General features: G+C 55.0%; 1 protein-coding gene across 1 annotated transcript; it reads right to left on the bottom strand.

Moving 5' to 3' along the window:
- Window positions 1-285: 285 nt before the first annotated feature.
- On the bottom strand, window positions 286-10,006 carry RTL1 (retrotransposon Gag like 1). The gene is made up of 5 exons (XM_066276655.1): window positions 8,120-10,006; window positions 5,894-8,023; window positions 2,272-2,336; window positions 1,383-1,445; window positions 286-646 (listed from the first exon to the last, which is right to left on the bottom strand). The coding sequence occupies exons 1-5, from the start codon at window positions 10,004-10,006 to the stop codon at window positions 286-288; spliced, it is 4,506 nt and encodes a 1,501-aa protein (XP_066132752.1).
- Window positions 10,007-20,178: the final 10,172 nt, after the last annotated feature.

Here is a 20,178-nt window from a genome sequence, read left to right as displayed (position 1 = left end):
TGGGCCTCTCGGGGAGCCCAGTGTGAGGAGTCCCAGGCCCTGGCCATAGGAGGCACCAGCAGGGCAAGGGGGGTGAGGAGGGCAGCACCACTGGGACGCAGGTCCCCAGCAGTGGGGTGTGCTGCCTGGGCTGGCTGTCCCTTGCTGTGGCTGCTCTAACCGCTAGCAGCAGGTGTCTTACCCACCATCACGGCGCTTGCTTCCTGGAGGAGGGTCGCGGCCACAGTCAATAAGTGGGGGGTGAGAACGGCTTCATCCAGGAGTTGATGCCCAGTTACCCAGCGCCTAGATGATGCCTTTCTTCATCCCCTTCAACCCGCGCAGCCCCGGACCCTCCTCTGCACCCCTGGCTGCCCGGGGCATGTCCTCAAGCTTGTGCTGCCCGCCAGCCTCTCCCAGCATGCTCTTCTCTGTCTTCTGAAGCTCCCTGAGGTCCTGGAGGGGGGCGGCGCCTGGGGCTGGGCCATCTCTGAGACCCCCTCGTTGGAGGGCAAAACTATGCCCCGCAGTGGGACACTCCCCAGGGCTGGGCCCAGGGCCACCTTCTGACTTGGTGGCCAAGAGCAGACAGGCCAGACGTGGGTCAGGGCCCGGCCAGGGGCTTCTCCCACTGATGGGGTTGTGCTGTGCTCCCAGAAGGGGCCCTCTGAGGGGACCCAGTGCCCAGGACAGAAGGGCAGGTGGGGGGTACTGTACCCGTTGTTCCCAGGAGTGGGGGGTGGGTCTCAGACACAGCAGGCCGACCATTTGCTGCCACAGGAGGAGGGTCCCCTTGAGGGGCCTTAGCCTCTCCCCAGGACTCTTTCATGACCAGGAGGCTGAGGGCCCTCACAGGCGGCTGCTTCCTCTCTCCTGGAACCCAGAATGAAGACATTCCCGGCTCCCCCAGGGTCCCTCCTTCTTGGTCCTCCCATCCTCAGCCTGAAGGTGTCAGCTAGTGCCCTATTTTAACGAGGCTAGACCAGTGTCCCCCTTGGGCCATGGGTTCTGTCTTTTGTGTCCCTCACTAACTCAGGTACATGGTGGGAGGTGACCCATGCAATTCCTCGTGTTAGTGACTTCATTAACCCACTAACCAGCTGTGCGGCCAGCCCAGGCACATGTGAGGAGGCGGGGTGGTGGAGGGGCCATTAGCATAGGGCAGGAGGGGCCATGGCTTCCTCCCCACTTCCGCCATCCCCGCCCCTGCCACCTCCCCACCCCATCTCCCCTGTCACCCCCCACCTCCCCACCCTGTCACCCCCACCTCCCCACCCTGTCACCCACACCTCCCCACCCTGTCACCCCCCACCTCCCCACCCTGTCACCCCCACCTCCCCACTCCCTCCCCCTTGTCACCCCCACCCCTCGCCCCTCCCTCCTGGCACCCCCCACCATTGCACCTCTTATTCTTCACCGCATCAGGGGGTGTCTGCTGCATCAGGAAGGCCTTCCTGAGGGAGCAGCTTGAACCAAGGCGGGCGACGTCAGGGAGCGGTGGCTGAGTGCTGTGTGTGCCTTTCTTGGGTGAGTGGGTTGGAGCAAGATGTGTGTGACAAGGGGGAATGGCGGTCCCGTCAAGGTAGGGGATGCCCTTTGATGTACAGGAGAGCTCAGTAGTAGACAGCTTTCCAGACCCCAGGGCGCCAGGGCTCCTGGGTCTGAAGGGCGGAGCCAAGGCCCAGCCTGCTTGTTCCCCAAATTCTCTTGGGGCCTCTGGTGGGGGAGGCCCAGGGAACTGCTTGGTGGAAAACAGAACCCAGGGCTGCCTCTCTTCCTGCCCGGATGGGCAGAGAGCCCCGCCCCTCGAGGTTGCCCCCGCCCCTCAAGGTTGGCCCCGCCCCACCGTCCCCTCTCTCCTAAGGCTGCTTCTTTTTGCCAAACTAAGGTGACCTTCCGTGGAGGCCTGGGTTAGGCTGTCTGGGTAGCTGTGTGAACTCATAGGCTGAAGGCATTTCCGAAACAAACCCTCTGTTCCGCAGGGCCTTGTCGGGGGTCAGGGGTCAGGGGTCAGGGGTCAGGGGTCAGGATGAGGGTGGTGGTTGGGGCCCATATCCCCTCTTGTTGATGCCCATCGCCCAGCAGAAGGGTGTCGTGGGGGATGAGAGATGGGCTGTGTGTCGCCTTCCTCTTTCTCCTCTGGGGAGCAGGCCAGGGCAACCCCAGTGCGCGGGGCAGGGAGGGCGCTTCGAGCTCCCCTCGCTCCTGTTCCGCGCCTCTCGCCGGGGGGCCTGGGTCCGGAGAGCCTGATGGACCCGCTGCGGCCTGCAGGAGGGATGGGCCCGTCCGGACCTGAGTGGTGAGTACCGCCAGCCGCCGGGGAGTGCGTTCTGTTGCGTGTTCCGGAACCAGTCGGCCTGGAGGCGGGAATGTGCAGAGGTGGGCTGAGGGTGGGAGACAGGTCAACAGCCTCCTGTGGGCGGAACCTGGGCTCCCCCTGGCCCCTCGGAGAGTGTCAGAGCTTGGTGGAAGACAGGGGTCTGAGGGTGGGGGAGGTGGGACCTGGCACGTTCAGTTGTAGCCTGGCATGGCCACACACCAGTGCGCTGGGGACAACCGGATGCTTGTCTTGAGTTTTTGAGGGGCCTGTGATGTCATAAACTAGCACGTCATTTAATACTAATTTTCTTTTTCTTTTCTTCTTTCTTTCCTTCTTTTTTTGTAGGAGGAAAAAAAGGTTTGTATTGTGCTTTTTTTTTTTTTCTCTTGAAGGTGGGTGGGGACCTCCTCACTTAATGTTTTTGCCTTGTCAGGAGTCCTCATTCTGGGCGGCCTCTCTTCTCTGAGTGGGGATAAAACCCTCTCTGGCTGGATTGGGGTGGGGGACCCAATGAGGCCAGGATGTCCCTGTCAGCTGGTGCTGGAGGCAGTAGCCATTGACGTGCTGGTGACCCCCACGGTCTACCTGTGTGTGTGCGTGTGCTCATGTCACTGTGGGGAACGTGTGCACCCTAGTGGGTGTTTGGACTCCCCACTGATGACAAGGCTGATTGTTTGGTGACAAATTCTCCATTTGGTCTTAGCTGAGAGGTTGTCCTGTTGACCTTCCACCAGTGCTGGCCTGGGCTGTAGGGACATGAGGGGTCACCCCTCTACCCCTCCCCCCTGCCAGTTACCCAGGGCTGCTTCTGCCAAGCAGCCAGCCTCCTACGTTTACTCTGGGGTCCAGCCTCTGGAACCCCCAGAAATGCCTGAACAAGGGACCAGTGCTAGGAGTGGCCTCCTTACCATGACCCCAGGTTCTGGCCCAGGAGAGTTCATACTCAGGGATTCAGGTGTTCTGTAAGAGTGTCACCTGGGAACAAATGGGGTTTTAAGGACCAAGGACTATTGGAGATGGTGTCTTGCTACCCCTGAAACTCTCTCCTTCCTTCGTGCTACATTTCCCATTTGACGAAGGGGAAATAGCCCCAGAGACTGGACAGCCACTAGTCAGGGTCACCCGGCCAGCCAGTGTTGGGGCCACCAAGGGGCATGCCAGGCTTGTTGCAGCTGAGCCCCTGACCTTGACCTACGGGACCTGCCTGTGACCTCTTGGGGCTGTTGTCAGGGGTTGGACATACAGATAGATGTGGTGCCCTTGGCTTCTGGGGCTGTCGTGACATCAGCTGTTTGTGGGGGTGGTCCCTGGGCCCTGTGACCATAAGTGTGCAGTGTGGGTATGGTGGGTGGAATGGTGCAGGGTGGGAAGGCAGAAGCCAGCAGGAAGACCCCAGCCCTGGTGTGTTCCTGATCCTTCCTGCCCACCATCAGGTCACTGCCTGTTTGGACTTGGGTTTTCCCAAGTTTCCTTGAAGAAAAGAGCACTTGAAATCCATGCAGAGGTGATGGTGGAGGGCAGGAACTCCAGCTACCAGCTGTGCCCAGTGACCCTTGCAATTGTCACAGCAATCCTGACAGGTCCTAGCGACAGATAGGTAAACTGAGGCTGGGAGAGGGCTGTGCAGCCAGTCAGCCTGGGACTGGGTGGGGTGGTGACAGGCCCTGATGTATCGCTGAGCCCCTGGCTTTGAACCTGGAGGTCCTGACCATGACCTCGTGGTGCTGCCATCAGGGGTAGATGCCTCCGACAGACGGATAGGTGGGTGAAGACCAGTCACCCCGGGGACCAGGAAGGGCACAGGGCATGAGGCTGGCGTGGAGCTGGAGTGGGCATAGAAGTCAGTGGAAGACGTGGCTTTCCTTAGGATGGGTGGGGAAGGCAGGCTTGTGGCGGGGCTGGGAAGTGAGGCCCCTGCAGAGCCCCTGACCTTTCAGCCTGAGGTCTGCTTGGTGATCTCATGGGGCTACCATCAGAGGAAGAGTTCTGTGCTGAGAAGACAGACCTGGGTGTTGGGCCCACTGGCCCAGCTGAAGTTCCAAGAAGTTCCAAGTCACTCCAGGGGTGGTCCTTGTGCAGGTTGGGGGCAGGGATACTCTGAGGTTAGAGGCTGCTGCTGGATGGGTGGACCCTGAGGCCAGGCAGGGGGCTGTGGTCTGTGTGTGTGGGATGGTGGCATGAGTGAGCCCTGAGTGAGCCAGCCCCACCCTTCCGCTGTCCTCACTCCCTGGGGACCCCTCCCCTTTCTCAGGACAGTGCACCCTCAGGAAAGCCATTTGAAAGCTATTTGCCACTTCTAAGGCAGTGTGAGCTTGGCCTTCTCCACTGAGTGGGGATGGGGTGGGGGAGGGGGAAGAGTGTGAAGCCAGAGTTCCTTGGTGCTCAGACCCTGAGTTAAGAGGCCCTCCCCTCATTTCTTGTGTGGGAAGAAGGCCCAGGCCAGAGGCAGACTTGAATTGCTGGGGTCCCTACTCTGGACCCTCAATAAGAGGCAGCTCCAGTGTCCCCCTCCACCCATGTGTGGCAGGTGGGGCCCAGCCCCTCCCACGATCCCTCCTTCCTCCTCCCCACTCGACGTGCCCCCTTCTCCATCCTATCTGCCCCCTCCCTCCACCTTCAGAACAAACCACAGACTCAAATAATCTTTTATTTTGCTTTATTTGTGGGCAGGGGCGGGGAGGTGAGAGGGTAGAGGTGCAGGGAAGGGTCTCCTCCCCGTGGCAAGAAGCAGTGGTCTGGCAGGAACATGCAGGGACTGGGCATGGTCCGCTGGGGGTCTCAGACGTCCTCAGTGTCCCTGAGAGCCCCTTGTGCTTTCCATGCTGGGGGTGGGGTAGGGAGGTCACATGTCCTGTGGAGTCCTGGGGACTCTCGATGGTGCGAGTCCGGTAAGTACTGGTATGTTGAGGCGTTCCATGGAGCACACTGTCCAGGTAAGAGGCAGAGTCAGGGCCAGGCAGTCACTGTGGAGTGGGCTGGACCAGACTGGGGGTGGCTGGCTTTGCAGGGGGTGGTGTGGGTGGGGGGAGGCACCACAACACACGTGAAGACGTGGGGATTGGGGGAGGGGGGCTTAGGGGAGCAGGAGCACCGTGATGGAGGTAGAAGAAGTCAGTGGAGCACCCGAGGTCAGTGTCCCAGGATATGGCACAAGGTGGCCACGCGCCACTCCAGGGTGGTGGGTCTCTGGCATCTGCTTGCTTGGCTGCATCTGCTGTGCCTGATACCTCACCTGGCCTGGGGTCATGGGGTATTTTCTGCTCGTCACTGCTTTCTCCTGTTATGGATCTTACTCACACTGGGGGGGCCTGGGACCTGGAGACTTTAAGACGGAATGTGTCGCCCTGAGCTGGCTCTGGGTCTCTTATGACTAGTTAGTCTGTTAGCACTGAGAATGTTGCTGGTTGATGAGTTGAAGAAATCATTGCCCTTCTTGAGTGGGTTCCCCTTGGGCTAGGAGTGACAGGAGTAGCGCTGGGTTTGAGCAAAGCAGGCAGAGGCACGGGGAGGCTGGGAGGAGAGTCTGTGGGAGGTGTCCAGAGCAGAGTGGAGGGCTTGCTGCTGGGGAGGGCGGAGCTTTCAGTGATGGCCTACGTCTTCATCATCATCAGAGAGCTCGTCCAGCCTTGCTCCTCCTCTGGCCTGTCTGCCCCGGGGCGGAACGGTGGCCTCTGCGCAGAGCATGGCCAGAAAGCGGACCAAGGTCCCGGCCTCGGGGTCTTCAAGGGCCAGGTTGGGTCGCTCTTGGGCTCCACGCAAGTGGTTGTACAGAAAGCCGACGATTCCAAGGGGGGCCAGTTGGCCAACCGGAGGGGCGGGGATGGGGTCGGTGGCTGCAGGCTCCTGCGCCGGAACCCCTCGCACGCTGTTCTCCTGCACGTCGTCCCCCTGCGCGTCCTGCGAGGTGTCTTGCAGGCCGTCATGCAGGCCACACTGACGGTAACGTTGCAGGTCGTCTTGCAGGGCTTCTCGCAAGACGACATCATCGCCGACGACGTGCAGCTCCAGGGAGTGGCTTCCGAGCAGGAGAGGCTGGGGTCCTTCCCCCGGGGTGACTCTGACACCAAAGTGCTCACACAGCATCATCCAGAACTCGGGCGGGAGGGACAGGGCCCGGGAGGCCTGCGGTAGCAAGACCTGCCCCTCAGCCAGGACGGTGGCGTCGATGCCCACTGCAGAGGGCATCTGGGTCAGCAGCTGGGTAAGGGCCGTGGCGATGTCACGGTTGGCGAGCACGGACGAGTCCAGGACGAGGCGCAGGGAGCGCCTGGTGGGCACCACTTCCAGGGCGGGTGCTGGCAGCAGCGGGAGGCGCTGCTTGGCCTGCAGCATCACCAGCAGGGCCGCCGTGGACAGGGTGTTCTTCCAGTAAAGCAGGCCTCGGAAGAAATGCAGAATGACAGCCCTGATCTGGGCCACGGTGAGATGGGCGAGGAGGTTGTGAAGTAGTTGGTCAACAGAGAGCCGGGTCAGGTAGTGGTGCTGGAGGGTTTGCTCACTCAGGTCCTCCTGGGGAGGTGCATCTCCATTCTCCTCTTCCTCAGACTCTGGGAGCAGATCCCTGAAGGATCCTCCCATGGCGAAAAGCCTTTGGGACCGGGTGGCAGCACGGGCCTGCAAAGACCTGCGTTTGGGTTTCCGCACGGGGGGCAGGGGCCTGCCGCCATCTTGTTCCGGACGTGCCATGATGTCAAAGTGGAAGTGGGAGAAGAAATAGACCCAGTGCCCCGGGAGAAGTACGGTGAGCCTGTCATTATTCAGAGAGGCTAGGTCCTCAGTGTTGAGAAGGATCATGATGGGCTCCTCGGTGTTCTCCAGGTAGCGACACCACACCATGAAGGCAGCCCGGATCGGAAGGACCTTCATCTCCAGCTGAGAGTAGTCCACCTCGATAGGGGAGATTTGTCGGGAGTAGAAAGCGCAGGAGACTCTCTTGCCGGTCTGTTCGTCCACCTGGATGAGGGTGGCGTGCAGGGCCGTCTGGGTGATGCCCGTCTCCAAGTAGAATGGGTTCTGGGGCTTGGGGTGGTAGAGGAGGGGCGCCGTGCGGAAAGCCCGCTTCAGGCACTCGAAGGCCTCCTGCTCCTCATCACCCCAATAGAATGGGTCGGGGCTCAGCAGCTGGCGCACCAGGGGCTCCGTGATAACGCTGAAGCGCTCCACGAAGTGGCGGTAGGGGAAGATGAATTGGATCAGGTGTCGCAGGGACTTCTTAGAGCCCGGGATGGGGTATCCCGTGATAGTGGTCACGATGCCCTTGTTCAGCTTCACCCCTTTGGGGGTCAGGACGAATCCCAGGAATTCGGCAGTGTGCCGGTGGAACTGGCTCCTGTCCAGGGAGCAGTAGATGTTGTGGTGCCGGAAGCGGACCAGGACTTGGCGGACGTGTTGGAGGTGCTCCTCCTGGCTCATGGAGTAGACCAGGACATCGTGCCCGTAGGAGAGCACGGAGTAACCTAGCAAGTCTTTCAGGATAAAGTGCATCACTTTCTGAGGGATGAGAGGGTCTGAGCAGATCAGGAAGGGCTGGTAGCTCTCCATCTTCTGAGGCTCCAAACCGAACGCCGCTTTCCATACGTCCTCTGTCTGCTGTATTTTCATGCTTTCCTCCACGATGGTCCCCCGCAGCTCCAGCTTGGTGAACCAGGTCGCTCCGTGGAGCTGGTCGAACAGCTCCGGAATCATCTGCACGTAGTCCTGTCTGTTGCTCAGCATGTCCCGCAGCTCCCAGGATTCATCGCGCGGCTTGGCTGTCTCTTGCGCCCCAGCATCCGGCTCCCAGGATTCATTGCGCGGCTTGGCTGTCTCTTGCATCCCAGCATCCGGCTCCCAGGATTCATTGCGCGGCTTGGCTGTCTCTTGCATCCCAGCACCCGCAGGTTCCCAGGTCGCCGCCGAGGAGGGACCCTCGTGGATGGTCTCGCTGTGATCACTGTCTCCAGCCTGCTGAAGCTCAGAGGGCTCTGATTCAGAAAGATCATCGGATCCGTCTGAGCTTGGCTGGTCGGAAGTCTCCTCATCTGCGGCCTCCTTCGGGTTGAACACGTCGGCCAGGTCGGAATACGGGGGCGGCAGGCCGGGCAGCAGGCTGACAGCGTGCTTCTCGAGTGCGATGCACGGCGGGGGCGGGCGGAAGCAGTTCTGCAGGCAGTAGGGCGAGTGGAAGGTGCAGCGGCCTCGGGTCCAGTCCACGTCGGGGGTGTGGACGCGCAGCCAGTCGATGCCCAAGATCACGGAGAAGTGGGGCGAAGGGACGATGTCGAATTCGATGGACTCCTGGTGGTTCTGATGGAGGCACACCAGGGGCTCGGTGTAGAGCCAGACCGGCTCGTTGCCGATCAGCGAGCCGTCCATGGTTTCAATGGACTGCGGGTAGGGCTTCTCGTACAGCTCGACGTAGTGCTCTTGGGCGAACTTCTCATCCATGAAGTTGGAGCCCGACCCTGAGTCGACCAGGGCCCGGACGGCGACGCTGTGGTAAGGGTTCACCCGCACCATCAGCAGCAGGAAGAGGTGGTTGCGGTTAATGCCGGGGTGGACTTCGCAGGGCAGCCAGCTGCTGACCATCCAGCGCTCCGGAGCAGGTGAGTCGATCCAGGTCAGGTTCCGAGGGCGGGCCTCAGGGGGCAGCCTGAGCATGGCCCTTCTCTCCGCCAGCTTCTCTTCTATCTGCAGGACGAGCACGATCAGGCTGTCCAGCGAATCCGGCTGAGGGACCCGGAACAGATAGTGCCTGATCTCTTCCTTGAGCCCCTGGCACAGGTGGGCCTGCAGGACTTCGTCTGGCCAGCCCAAGGTGGGTACCAGGCTCTGGAACTCGCTGATGTAGTCGGTGGCGGTGCGATCCCCTTGCCTCAGGTTGAACATGGCGTCTTCCGCCACGCGTAGCGCCTGCCGGTACTCGAACACCTCTGACATGGCCTCCAGGAAGGCTGGGAAGTCGTCGATCAGGGGGCTGTTTTCCTGTATCAGACCTTTGGCCCAGTCGAGGGCCACGCCTGAGAGGTGGCGGATGATGTACCCCACTCTCAGGCGGTCGCTGCAGAACATTCTTGGGTAGCTTTGTAAGATCAGCTGGCAGAGCACGATGAACTCGTGGTACTCTCTGCGGTCGCCCGAGAAGCGTTTCGGGGAGGGCAGTTGGCCCAGGCTGATCCCTTCCATCAGGATCTCTTCTGCGACTCTCTGCTGTTCTTTGAGGTCTTGCATCCGGAAGTACAGAGAGACGAGGGACCTGAACTTGGCCATGAACTCCGCGGCGGCGGCCTCAGCCTCGCTCGGCTCTGCGGAATCGTCGTCGTCGTCGTCCCACCCGGCCAGGTCAGTGTCGTAGTCGTCCTCGTCTGGGTCTCCCCAAGGGGTGTTGGATGCTTCTTTCATCTCACCAGGTGCCTCACCGGTTGGATCCCCCACTTGCTGACATGCGGCGTTGCGTGACTCCTCCAGGTCTTGGAGTAGGTCATTGGGTGGATCCTTAATTTCCCTATGTGGGCCACTGGATGGCTCCTCCATGTCTTGGAGGAGATCAATGGGCAGCTCTTCGATTTCCTGGGCTGGGCCGCTGGCCGGCCCCGCCTCCTCCTGCGCCCCGCTGCTTGCGGTCTCCACGGTGGTGTTGGATGAGCCCTCGGAGGACTCCATTTGTTTTGATGATGGATTCTTACGCTCCATCATCGTCTCAAATGAGTCTTCAGAGGGTTCTATCATTTCGTCGGATGGAAAGGAGTGCTCTCTGAAGACTGGTAAGGTGGCGATGCGTCCAGTCAGCGACTGGGACCACCACAGTGATCAGAACCTGGGAGGGGACAGGGTTGGGCAGGAAAGGCAGTGGTTTAGGGTCTCCAGAGGTCAGGGTCAACTTCCCCAAGACAAATTGGACGCCCAACACATCTGAACAGAGAGAAACTGGGGAAGCCTCTGTGCCCCACTTGGCCTGTCCCCAAGGGAGAGAAGAGAGACTATGTATCGATCTCTGACCTTCTCTCGCCTACTTCTGCCAGGCTTCCTTCCCCCCCGGGCTTGGGCTTCCCTCGGGCCTGTCTGGCCTGCCTACTTCCCCATGGCTGTGAGAAATTCACAGCCCATAAATCTGGTGGGGCACAGGGCCCAGAGCACTGTGGCGGGCAGGCACCTGGCAGGATGCACTGGCTGCTTCATTTTATCCTGGCACACATGCCTGGTCCATCCTCCCTTCCCTTCTGTGGTCACCCGAAAGACACCGAGGTCACATCTCAGTGCTGTCCAAAGCCGGCCCTGGCAGGCGAGATGCCCTGGCGTGAGTTTGGAGCCTCTGCTAGGCGGGAACCTCGAGCTAGGACGCCTGCTATTTAACAAGTCCAGGGGCATTGGAGAAGTCGGGCACTTGGCCACTGTCCCGTTCGTCAGCTGGGTCAGCAGCCCGAAATAGCTCTATTTCCTCCCCCAGATTCAAAGTAATAATTGCGGGGGCTGGATGTAGGGCTCTGACTCCAGGTTTTTTTTTTCTCTTCCCCCGTAAACATTTACACAACGACAGTGTGCCAGAGATTTGCACATTGCGATGTAATTCTGATTCGGAATTTCTCCCTGATTCTTCTTCCTCCCTTTAATCGGCTCTGTTCTCCCCAGCCCACCCCACCCCCACCCCCACCCCAGAGTCTCCACTTCCCCAAGATTGCCCCCTTTGTCTGTGGGGTTCAGGAACTTCAACAGTTTGGCCTAAGTTCCCCACCCGCAAACATACTGACCCGCCTCTCCAATCTTATTGGGTGGGGCTGACCCCTTCACTCTAGCAGACAGCCTCTCTGCTGCTGGTTGGTTTTCCGCCAACATAGGGGTGTATCCAAGTCAAGCTGGGCTATTGAGTGAGGGGTAGAGGTGGAGGTATCTCTGACATCTGATTGGGAGCAGAATTTTGGAAAAATCTCATCATGGGCAGTTTATGGTGGGCCAAGACTGAATTTAAAGAGCCATGTTGGTCGGTGGGGTTTTTGCATATTTCTTTCCTGCTGGAGCACAGCCACCTGAATTCTGGTCATTGGATAGATAAACTCGGATAGATAAGCTCGATGGTTACAGTTTTTATACACATAACACCTTCTGTTACTTCTCGGTGTTCTCCTTAATCAGTGGGCCTTCCCATTATAAACAAACAAACATCCATGCCCTTCTGTAAAACCTTTCATTGGCTAAAACCCAAACCTTCCAACAAACAAGATAGCATACTCTGACCTGCCGTTTCTCAAATTAGTAAACTGTTGCTAGCACAACAGTTAAATCTGATCCAGCAAAGCAAAGAAAAAATAAACAAGGAAAAGAAATGGATCCCGCAAGGCCCTCTGATTAAAGCCTTTTGCTGTTTATTTACTGTCGACAATATTAAGTTCAAATCTTTTAGCATAAAAATTCCTGATCCATAAACTCACCATAATCATTATCTGGCTAAAATGTCAAGGTCTTTGAATCACAGAAAATTCTGATCTTGCCACTTCTCGAGTCAGAGATTACATTTTTTAAAAAAAGCTAAAGTGAAAATTACGTGACATCCTCATCCTCAGCCCCTCAGTGCCATCGGCATCCCTGTCACCACTAGAGTCCCCGTCACCACTGGTGCCCGCATAATAACAGCATGTACAAAACACATTGCCTAAATTAACTTAGTTTAATTCCTCTTCCTAAACATCCTATAGGGTATGCATTATTGCTGTAACATTCTAAGTCTCTGATACAAAGTTCTCACTGAAATATAAAATGTGACTAAGTAATTCATCTGTAGACTTTTCTAATTAAGACTAAAAATCTCAGTATGTCTTTTGAAACCCTTAAAACTCTTCTTTATTGACAAAAATTTAAAATTTAAAAATTTAAGTTGGTTAAAATCTAAAAGCTAAAATACCAGTATCTTATTAAAACCTTTTAAAACTGTTTACTGGCTAATATTTAAAATTGAAAAATGGGATTAAATTTAAGATCTCAGTATGGCCCTTAAAACCCTTTATTGGCTAATATTTAAAAATTGAAATTGATTAAAATGTAAAGTTTTAGTATGTCTCTTAAAGTCTATAAAACTCTGTTGGCTAAAATTTAAACTCCTTAGCAAGATGATTTGAAAACTAGATTATACCCCTTTTTAAGATAAAGTGTACAATTATTAATGTATATTACAGATAGGATGATGTAACTGATTAAATCTTTCAGCATTCCTGTCTTCTACTTAAAATCTAATATCTTTGGCATGTTTTAAAAAACGCGATCTTAATACTCCTTTTTTTGTTTGTTTGGTTTTTTTTGTTTTTGTTTTTTTTTTTCATTTAAGAAAGGAGAGGGGGGGAAGAGAGAGAGAGAGAGAGAGAGAGAGAGAGAGAGAGAGAGAGAAAGGAGAGAGGGGCAGGAAGCATCAACTCCCATATGTGCCTTGACCAGGCAAGCCCAGGGTTTTGAACCGGCGACCTCAGCATTTCCAGGTCGACGCTTAATACTCCTTTTAACATCAAAGTTCAAACTTTTTGCAAGATGCATAAAAGTTTTTTTTCACAGCTTCTCTATTTAAAACTTACAAAGGTTGCAATCACTTACCATAAAATAAAATTTTTACTGTGTAATTATTTTGCAGACTGATGGATATAGGACCCCAAATCTTACCTGGCTACTTCTTAAGCCCTTTACTGATTTAATTCCAGACTTCTAAGAATGATACAAAAAATCTGACCACGTCATTCCTTAAAAATAAAAGGTCACACTTCCTTTTTAGGTACATGAATTTTGATCCTGGAACTTCTGCTGCAGCCCCTATAATATCTTTGATTCACCTTGGAGACAAGATCTGAACTCCTTGGTGTAAAGTATACATCTTACTCTATAATTGCGCTGCACACTGTTCTTGTCAAACACAGAACAATTTTTACCATGTCTCTTCCTTAAAATCTCTTCGTGGCTGAAATCCAGACTCTCTTAGCAGGCACAAAAGTGTGATCCTGTCTTTCCTCCAACTAGTGTCCACACTTCTTCTCATGCTACGTGAATTTGGTCATATGACCTCTGCGTGAGCCTGCCCTGCCCATCTATTCCTCGCTTTGAGTGAGCCAGTTCCTCAGCGTGAAGTACAGACAGGATGCACTTGTGCCAAAGGGTGCCTCCTCTGAGCTGTCCACGCTCATTTATTATCTGGTTCATCCAATCCAGACACCTTAGCACAAAAGCATAAAATTTGTTTTACCAGCTAATTCCCCTGGAGACAAAACTCTCATCAGTCACTCCTTAAAACCCTTTTATTGGCTAACATCCCAACCCCTCTGCATTGAGGGTTTAAAAATGAGATCATATCCCTCCCTAAAATGAAATGCTCAAATGCCTTCAACTCTCACATAAAATCTCATCTCCTTGGCATGTTATAAAAATCTGATCGTATTATCTTTACCATAAAAATCCACTTTTGTAGCTCTGCCGAAACGCATAAGTTTGATCATGTAACTCAATTTAAAACTTTCCAAGGTTTCTTCATTGCCTTGTAACGTAAAAGTCCCAACTACTTAACATAAAATGCAACGTTTTATCATGTAATTTATCTTCAGACTGGTCTATAAAAAAACCCTAAATCTCACCCTGTCATTCTTTTAAAGCCTTTATTGGCTTAAATCCAAACTTATTAGCATGATATAAAAATTCGATTTTGTCATCCCTTAAAATAAAATTCACACTTCCTAGCACAGTGTATAAAATTTGATCCCGTAACTCTGCCTTAAACTCTTACACTCTCTCTCAGCTGTGGAATTATGGAATAAAAGGCCAAGTTCTTACATAAAAATGTGAATTTTATTTTATAATTTCCCTGCATACTATTCATTAAATATGAAAAACATCTCATGTGGTCCCTTTCTTAGAACTTTTTATTGGCTAAAATCATATTCCTAGGCGTGTGTAAAAGTCTGATCATGTCAACACCTGGAAGTATTAAGCTCTTTTTTTTTGCACATTCCCAGTGTTGATCATGGAGGTTCTCTCATTGAAGTCTCCCAACTTGGGTGCCGACATCGTCCATCCTCCTTGGCAGGCTTCGGGGTTCAGTGTTTGCATCCCCTCGACCTGCAGAGCCCAGTTCTTTTAGTACGATACTTAAACTTGGGGCTGTTCCTTTTCTCTGTCATTTTCAAGGTTTTCTCATTGCCTAGAATGTTGTCAAGTCCAAAGCCATTAGACTTAAAGTACATTTTTCATGTTTTCCTGCTGACTGATCTCCCTCAAGTAAAAAAACCCCCCAAAAACAAAAAAAAAAACCAAAAAACTCACCATCACATTTCTGAAAACCCTTTGGCAGGAATTCAGAATCTTGAGCATGATTTAAAGGTTCGATTCTGTCGCTCCTCAAAATAAAGTCCAGATTCCCGTCTCCCCATCCTAAGCCCCCAAATCTATTCACAAAAGTCCCACTTAAAACCTTCCCATGTCTTCCCGTCACTGACGGGAAATCGCAACGTCTTAGCGCGGCGCCCAGATTGACTCGTGGCATCTCTCAGATTAAAACCGTCCACATTTCATGTCCACAACATAACATTCCAAGGCCTGGACGCGAAAGGGAAATTGCACCAAATATTTGTGAAAGTGGAAAAAAAAATTCTTTATGTGGCTCTTCATGACTTAGGCTATAAAGCCTAGATTCCTTCTCATGAAACCCACATTTTTTTACCCTCTCCAATTTCTGGCTGTAGTCTCCCCTCCTACTCATACTTCACCCCTGAAAAGACTGGGTTTCTTCCTTCCTGTCCCCAAATGCATCCAGATTTTAGTGTGCCCTGGTCTCTTTATGTTTTTAATCTGGTACCTCTGTATATAGTTCATTCATTCAAACAGCAGCGTGTCCTGATTTTTTTTCCGGAGCAGGTGCTGTGCTGGACCCCCGGGGGAAAAGAAATGGAGGCAGACTCACCCCGCTGGACGTCTGTCACCAGTAAGGAGGTGGGGACCACGCCTGTGCAGTTACACGCCATGCTGGAGGTAAGCGTGGGCTCTGGGGGGTCGAGGCTGGAAGGGCTCCCTCTGGCCCTCCTCTCCCGGGAGGCCTCTCTGGGCTCTGCTGCCCGCCCCTCTGTGAGGACTTGGGGCCTTGTTGGGGCCGTCCGTTCAGAAGGTGGAGGTGCCCCTGTCCTCACCCTTCTTACTCTGTTCTGTCACTCTGTACTTCCTGGGACTTCCGTCCCCTGCACGCCCACAGCTTCCCCTGCCTCTTTTCTGGGCTCCTTAGTCCCACAAATGTCGCTTGATAAAAGTGGGGCTCTCCGATCCTCGGGTCAGTTTCTTTCAGAAATATCTACGGATTTGAAAGTTCTCGCTTCACAGCCCCCCTCTCCCAAACCGGGACTTGGCGCACCTGGTTTGGGGTCTCGGAGTCGGCCCTCTGCCCCAGTGCCCGCAGACAGACACCCGGCCTCGCCACCGGCCGTGCCCGAGCCTTCTCGGTCAGCTCAGGTCAGCTCCCCGCTTGCGTCTGAGCAAGTGGCCCATTGGGTCAGGGCTGCCAACGTGTGTCTATGAAGGGTCGGCTGTGGGGGGGCTCGGGGGGGCCGATCCCTCAGCAAATACCTCTCCCTGTCAGCTCCCCGGTACAGTAAAGGAAAGCTGACTTTAAAAATAGAGCTTGGAAGAGGAGCTGAGAGGATGTTAGGAGCAGAGTCGAGCCTGGGGTGGGGGGCGGAGGAAGTAGGGGAGAGGTGAGGGCGGGGGGAGGGGAGGCCCCAGTTGCTGAGCAGAAAGGTAGAAATGGTGGGCACGAGGGCGGAAGAAGCAGAGAGACAGTGGGGTTTTCTATTTCGTGCTCCCCTTTCCTGGCCTCTTAGACGCCAGCTGTCACGTGAGAGGCCAACATCAGGTGAAGACCCTGTTTGGCCGGCCTCCAGGACCTCCTCAGAACCATCTGGGTTTGAGGGACACAGCCACTAACTAGGTCAGGTTTTAGGGGGCTAAGTGACCCCAAAATAAATATCCTCCATTTGTTTCATCCAGTGCCCTGGCCCTGTTGCTGGCCGGCACGGAGGGAGCAGCGCCTCGCAGTGGGTGGCACATGGAGCAGTGGGGTGGCACACGGAGCAGTGGGTGGCACACGGAGCAGTGGGGTGGCACACGGAGCAGTGGGTGGCACACGGAGCAGTGGGGTGGCACACGGAGCAGTGGGGTGGCACACGGAGCAGTGGGTGGCACACGGAGCAGTGGGGTGGCACACGGAGCAGTGGGTGGCACACGGAGCAGTGGGGTGGCACACGGAGCAGTGGGGTGGCACATGGAGCGCTGGGAGGGCCACCGGCGGTGGTCAGACATGTTGCATTGAACCACCGTCCGGGTCAAGGCGTGTCCTGGGCAGGCTGAGGCTAGGGGTCCGTCCAGTGCTGTGGTCACTCGTCATTGAGCTTCCTAGTCAGGAGCGGGTGGCTCCCTGGGGGCCCAGGAGGGGACTCTCAGTGGCCCCCGCCCCTGCCTCTTCCATTCATTTCCAGGCCTTGCAGCTAGAGACCACTGTTTCTTACAGGCGAGAGAGCTCGTTCACTTTGACCCAGAGCAGCCTGTCTCCCCTCTACTTCCCCGGGCTGTGAATGTCAGGCCCTTCCAGGCCTCAGATGTCACTGGGGAAACTGAGTCTCTGGAAGGGGTCACCGCGAGTCAAGACAGACACTGAGTCCCGGCAGAGCTGGGTCTGTTCCCAGGACTTCTCTTCCCACCCTAAACTGGGCAGGGCAGGGCGCCTCCTGGAGAGGTTCCCGGGACACCCTCACTTCGCCCCCTGCCATCAAGGTGAAGGGCAGTGCCCCTGACCCAGCCATGCTCCCCCACCCCCCATGCCTTGACTGGCAGCTCCAGGGGGCAGCTGGATCACTCTGCCCAGAATAACCCTGGGAGGGGGAGAGTGCTGTCTGAGTGGGAGTGGGGGGGTGGGAGAGGGGTCACAGACTAGCGTGTCCTCTGAGCTGCCCAAATCAGCTGGGCCAATCAGATGCTTCTGCTGCCGCTCTTGCCTTTCAAGGCAGGCGGGTAAGGGAAGGAGCCAGCCAGCTGCCAGCCAGCCCCCACGCTGCCATTCGGGGTGAACTTCCTCTCCTGGGCCCTCAGTTTCCCCAGATGTGCAAGGACGGCTAGGTGGTGGTCTCACTTTGCCCCTGTCACTGTGGGGTCCTGAGAAGGGTTTGAGGAGTGACCCTGGGGAACAGCAGTGAGGGGAGAGGAGTTTGGCAAAGCAGGTGGAGCTCAGGGACCCCCTTATCCTGCCTCAGTTCCATTGGCTGTTCTTAGAAATTGGGGGGTTTTCTGCTTAATGTAATTAAAGGTCTCAACAGCTAAGCCACTGTCAGGAGCACCAGCTGGGTGGCTTCCCCTTGTGTCTGTCCGGGTTTGACAACCGTCTGGGCAGGGTGGCTGTGGGATCGGGTCATGTCCCTGGTGGTCTGTAGCTAAGTGGACAGGCCAAGAGCTGCAGGCCAGGAGGCCAGGAGCATGGTGTGGGAGGGTGGAAGGAGGGACCCTTAGGGACCCTTAGGCCAGAGAAGTCTGTATTATCCCATGGTCCACATGGTCAGCCTCATGGCCCAATGAGAGGCCGGACCAGAGGAGTGGGGGTCTCCGTGTCTGCCTCCATTTCTCTGCAAAGATCATGGGGTCATTCCCAGCTCATTTGGGCTAATTTGGTTGTCGATGAAGGGACAGGACAGCTGGCCCAGGACCTGCTAATTATAGCCACTCAAGTATTTGAATAGAGGTATTGAGTACCCCACATCATGGCTTTTCTGCAGACAAATGAACCATTTAACCTTTCTTTTCAGTTGCCGGCCCACCCCATTATTTGCCCAAGCCACCCCCCACCCCCTTTTATTATTATTATTTTTTGTTATTTGCTCCCCCCTCAGCCCGCTTTGGGGGAGGTCAGCATGGGACCTCTGCCCCAAGTCTTACCTTGGATGCAAGTACTCAGTGGATTTGCTCCGGTCTTGTCGACTGGAACGTCGCTTCTTTCTAAAAAGTTATTGAATAAATTAATGTCTTTATTGTGCAAGTCCAGGCTCTGGGACGAACATAAATTTTCCACAGTAATATCCTAGTACGTGAAGTTTTGCTCACGTGACTACATCATGAGCCCATTTTCTTTTTTTTTTCTTTCACATGGCTGCATTTAGGTCCCTTGGTGATATTGCTTGACTATTGACTATGTGGCAGGCACTGTTTGAATTCTCTTAATTCTTGTAACAGCCTGTGACGGTGTTACTTTTGTTATCCCCATTTTCAAGAGGAGAAATCTAAGGCCCAGGAAGGACAGACCCCCAAGCCACTCACGTCTTTAACTGGCACTGACCCAGGCTACATGTCCACCCAACCGAGGGCCACCCTGGCACGCATGTCCAGCCCCCCCCGTTCTTGCTGGACCCCCATTTTGCTCTCCAGCTGCTGCACTTCAGACTTGATGTGAGTTGGACCCAGCCCCTTGTGCAGTCCTGCATGAACCTCTCAGCCCCCCAAACTTGGACGTCAAGGCGGTTGTAAGTAGCATCTTCTCAGGCTGGGCCCCCCTCTCACCTGGGAGCCCCACTCGCACCCACTGGGACCCCTGCAGTGTTTTGCCCAGTCTGCACGCACTGCTGCCCTCCCTCAGCACACAGTAGGGCTGCAGGCAGCAGCTCAGACAGGTGGGCTGTGCCCCGGCTGGGACCAGTGAGAGGTTTCTTCTTCCCTCCCAGGTGGCCCGCGGTGAGGTGGTGACTTTCACCCCGGAAAGGAGCTGATGCCTGGCCCGGGATGGAATCAAAGGTCTGAAAAAGGATCTTTTATTTATTTTTTTTCTGATTTATCTATTTGAACAATTTGTAAATGCGTGGACCCCTTGGAGTGGAACTAACTGGAGCCCTTGTATCCACAGCCGAGGCTCACTGCCCCCTGGAGGGCAGTGAGTCAGTGGGTTCCTGAAGCCGGGGACGGCTGTGCCCAGACCCTAGGACGGTACACCTGCTCAGAGAGGCATAGGCCCTCCTAGGCTGACCTCGCAGCAGATCAGGTAGGCACGCCTGCTCCGTTGCCCTGACCGCTTTTGGGGGGAAAGGTGGGGGCCTCGAGGAGTTGGGCGTTCTACAGTCTTAATAGAGCAATATAGTTAAAATTCAGAATCTTGCAGTTCCTCCCATCTGCCTTGTATGTGTAATCAAGGTATTCAAATGTCACACCGTGATCAGAAAGGGTGCTGACCACTGGACCATCTCTGTCGGGGGCTCGAGGGGCCTGCTCAGGGCGGAGAGGGCACAGCCCCCTGGGAGGAGGTGGATGAGCCTGGGCCAGGGCCTGCACGTCTCCCCACCCATCTCCTGTGTGTGTGTGGGGGGGCAGGTTTCTTCAAGCATGAGCTCGATACTCTAACTGAAGTAACAGGTAAGAGGCCTGTCACGCAGTAGGTACTCAACACGTAAAAGTCGTTCTTAGTTTGAGAGATCTGTCCCCTAACTGTCCCTCTGAAAGCCCCTCTCTTTGTCTGGAATCCAGGGGTAAGCAAGGGGAAAGGGAGCAGGGAGGGTCAGCCCTGGCTCCTGAGAGCGTTCTCTTGTATCAGCAACATTGCTTTATTGACAATGCCTGGATTTACGAAGGAAGAGTGACCATTTTCATGGTGAACTACCCAGCCCAGAGGTGGTGCAGGTAACTTCAATCTGGGTACTACATTTTATTTTTGTTTGTCATAAATATATTTTTGCAGCTGGCAAAGCATCACAGACACTTCCCGGCAGAGGGGAGGAAAGTTCCAGAAGGTCCTTATCTGTGTCAGCGCAGTGGGAGGAGAGACTAACTGATTAACCAATTAGTCGTCATGTGCAGATGCAGGAGGGTCCAGACTCATTTGGGTTCAAAACTGGCTAAGTGTTGTATCCCTGGGGGGGGGGGGG

The sequence above is a fragment of the Saccopteryx bilineata genome, chromosome 4 (genome assembly GCF_036850765.1).
Source record: "Saccopteryx bilineata isolate mSacBil1 chromosome 4, mSacBil1_pri_phased_curated, whole genome shotgun sequence".
NCBI classification, from domain to species: domain Eukaryota; kingdom Metazoa; phylum Chordata; class Mammalia; order Chiroptera; family Emballonuridae; genus Saccopteryx; species Saccopteryx bilineata.
The sequence above is the reverse complement of the archived record's forward strand: the minus strand, read 5'-3'. Positions and strand labels throughout refer to the sequence as shown.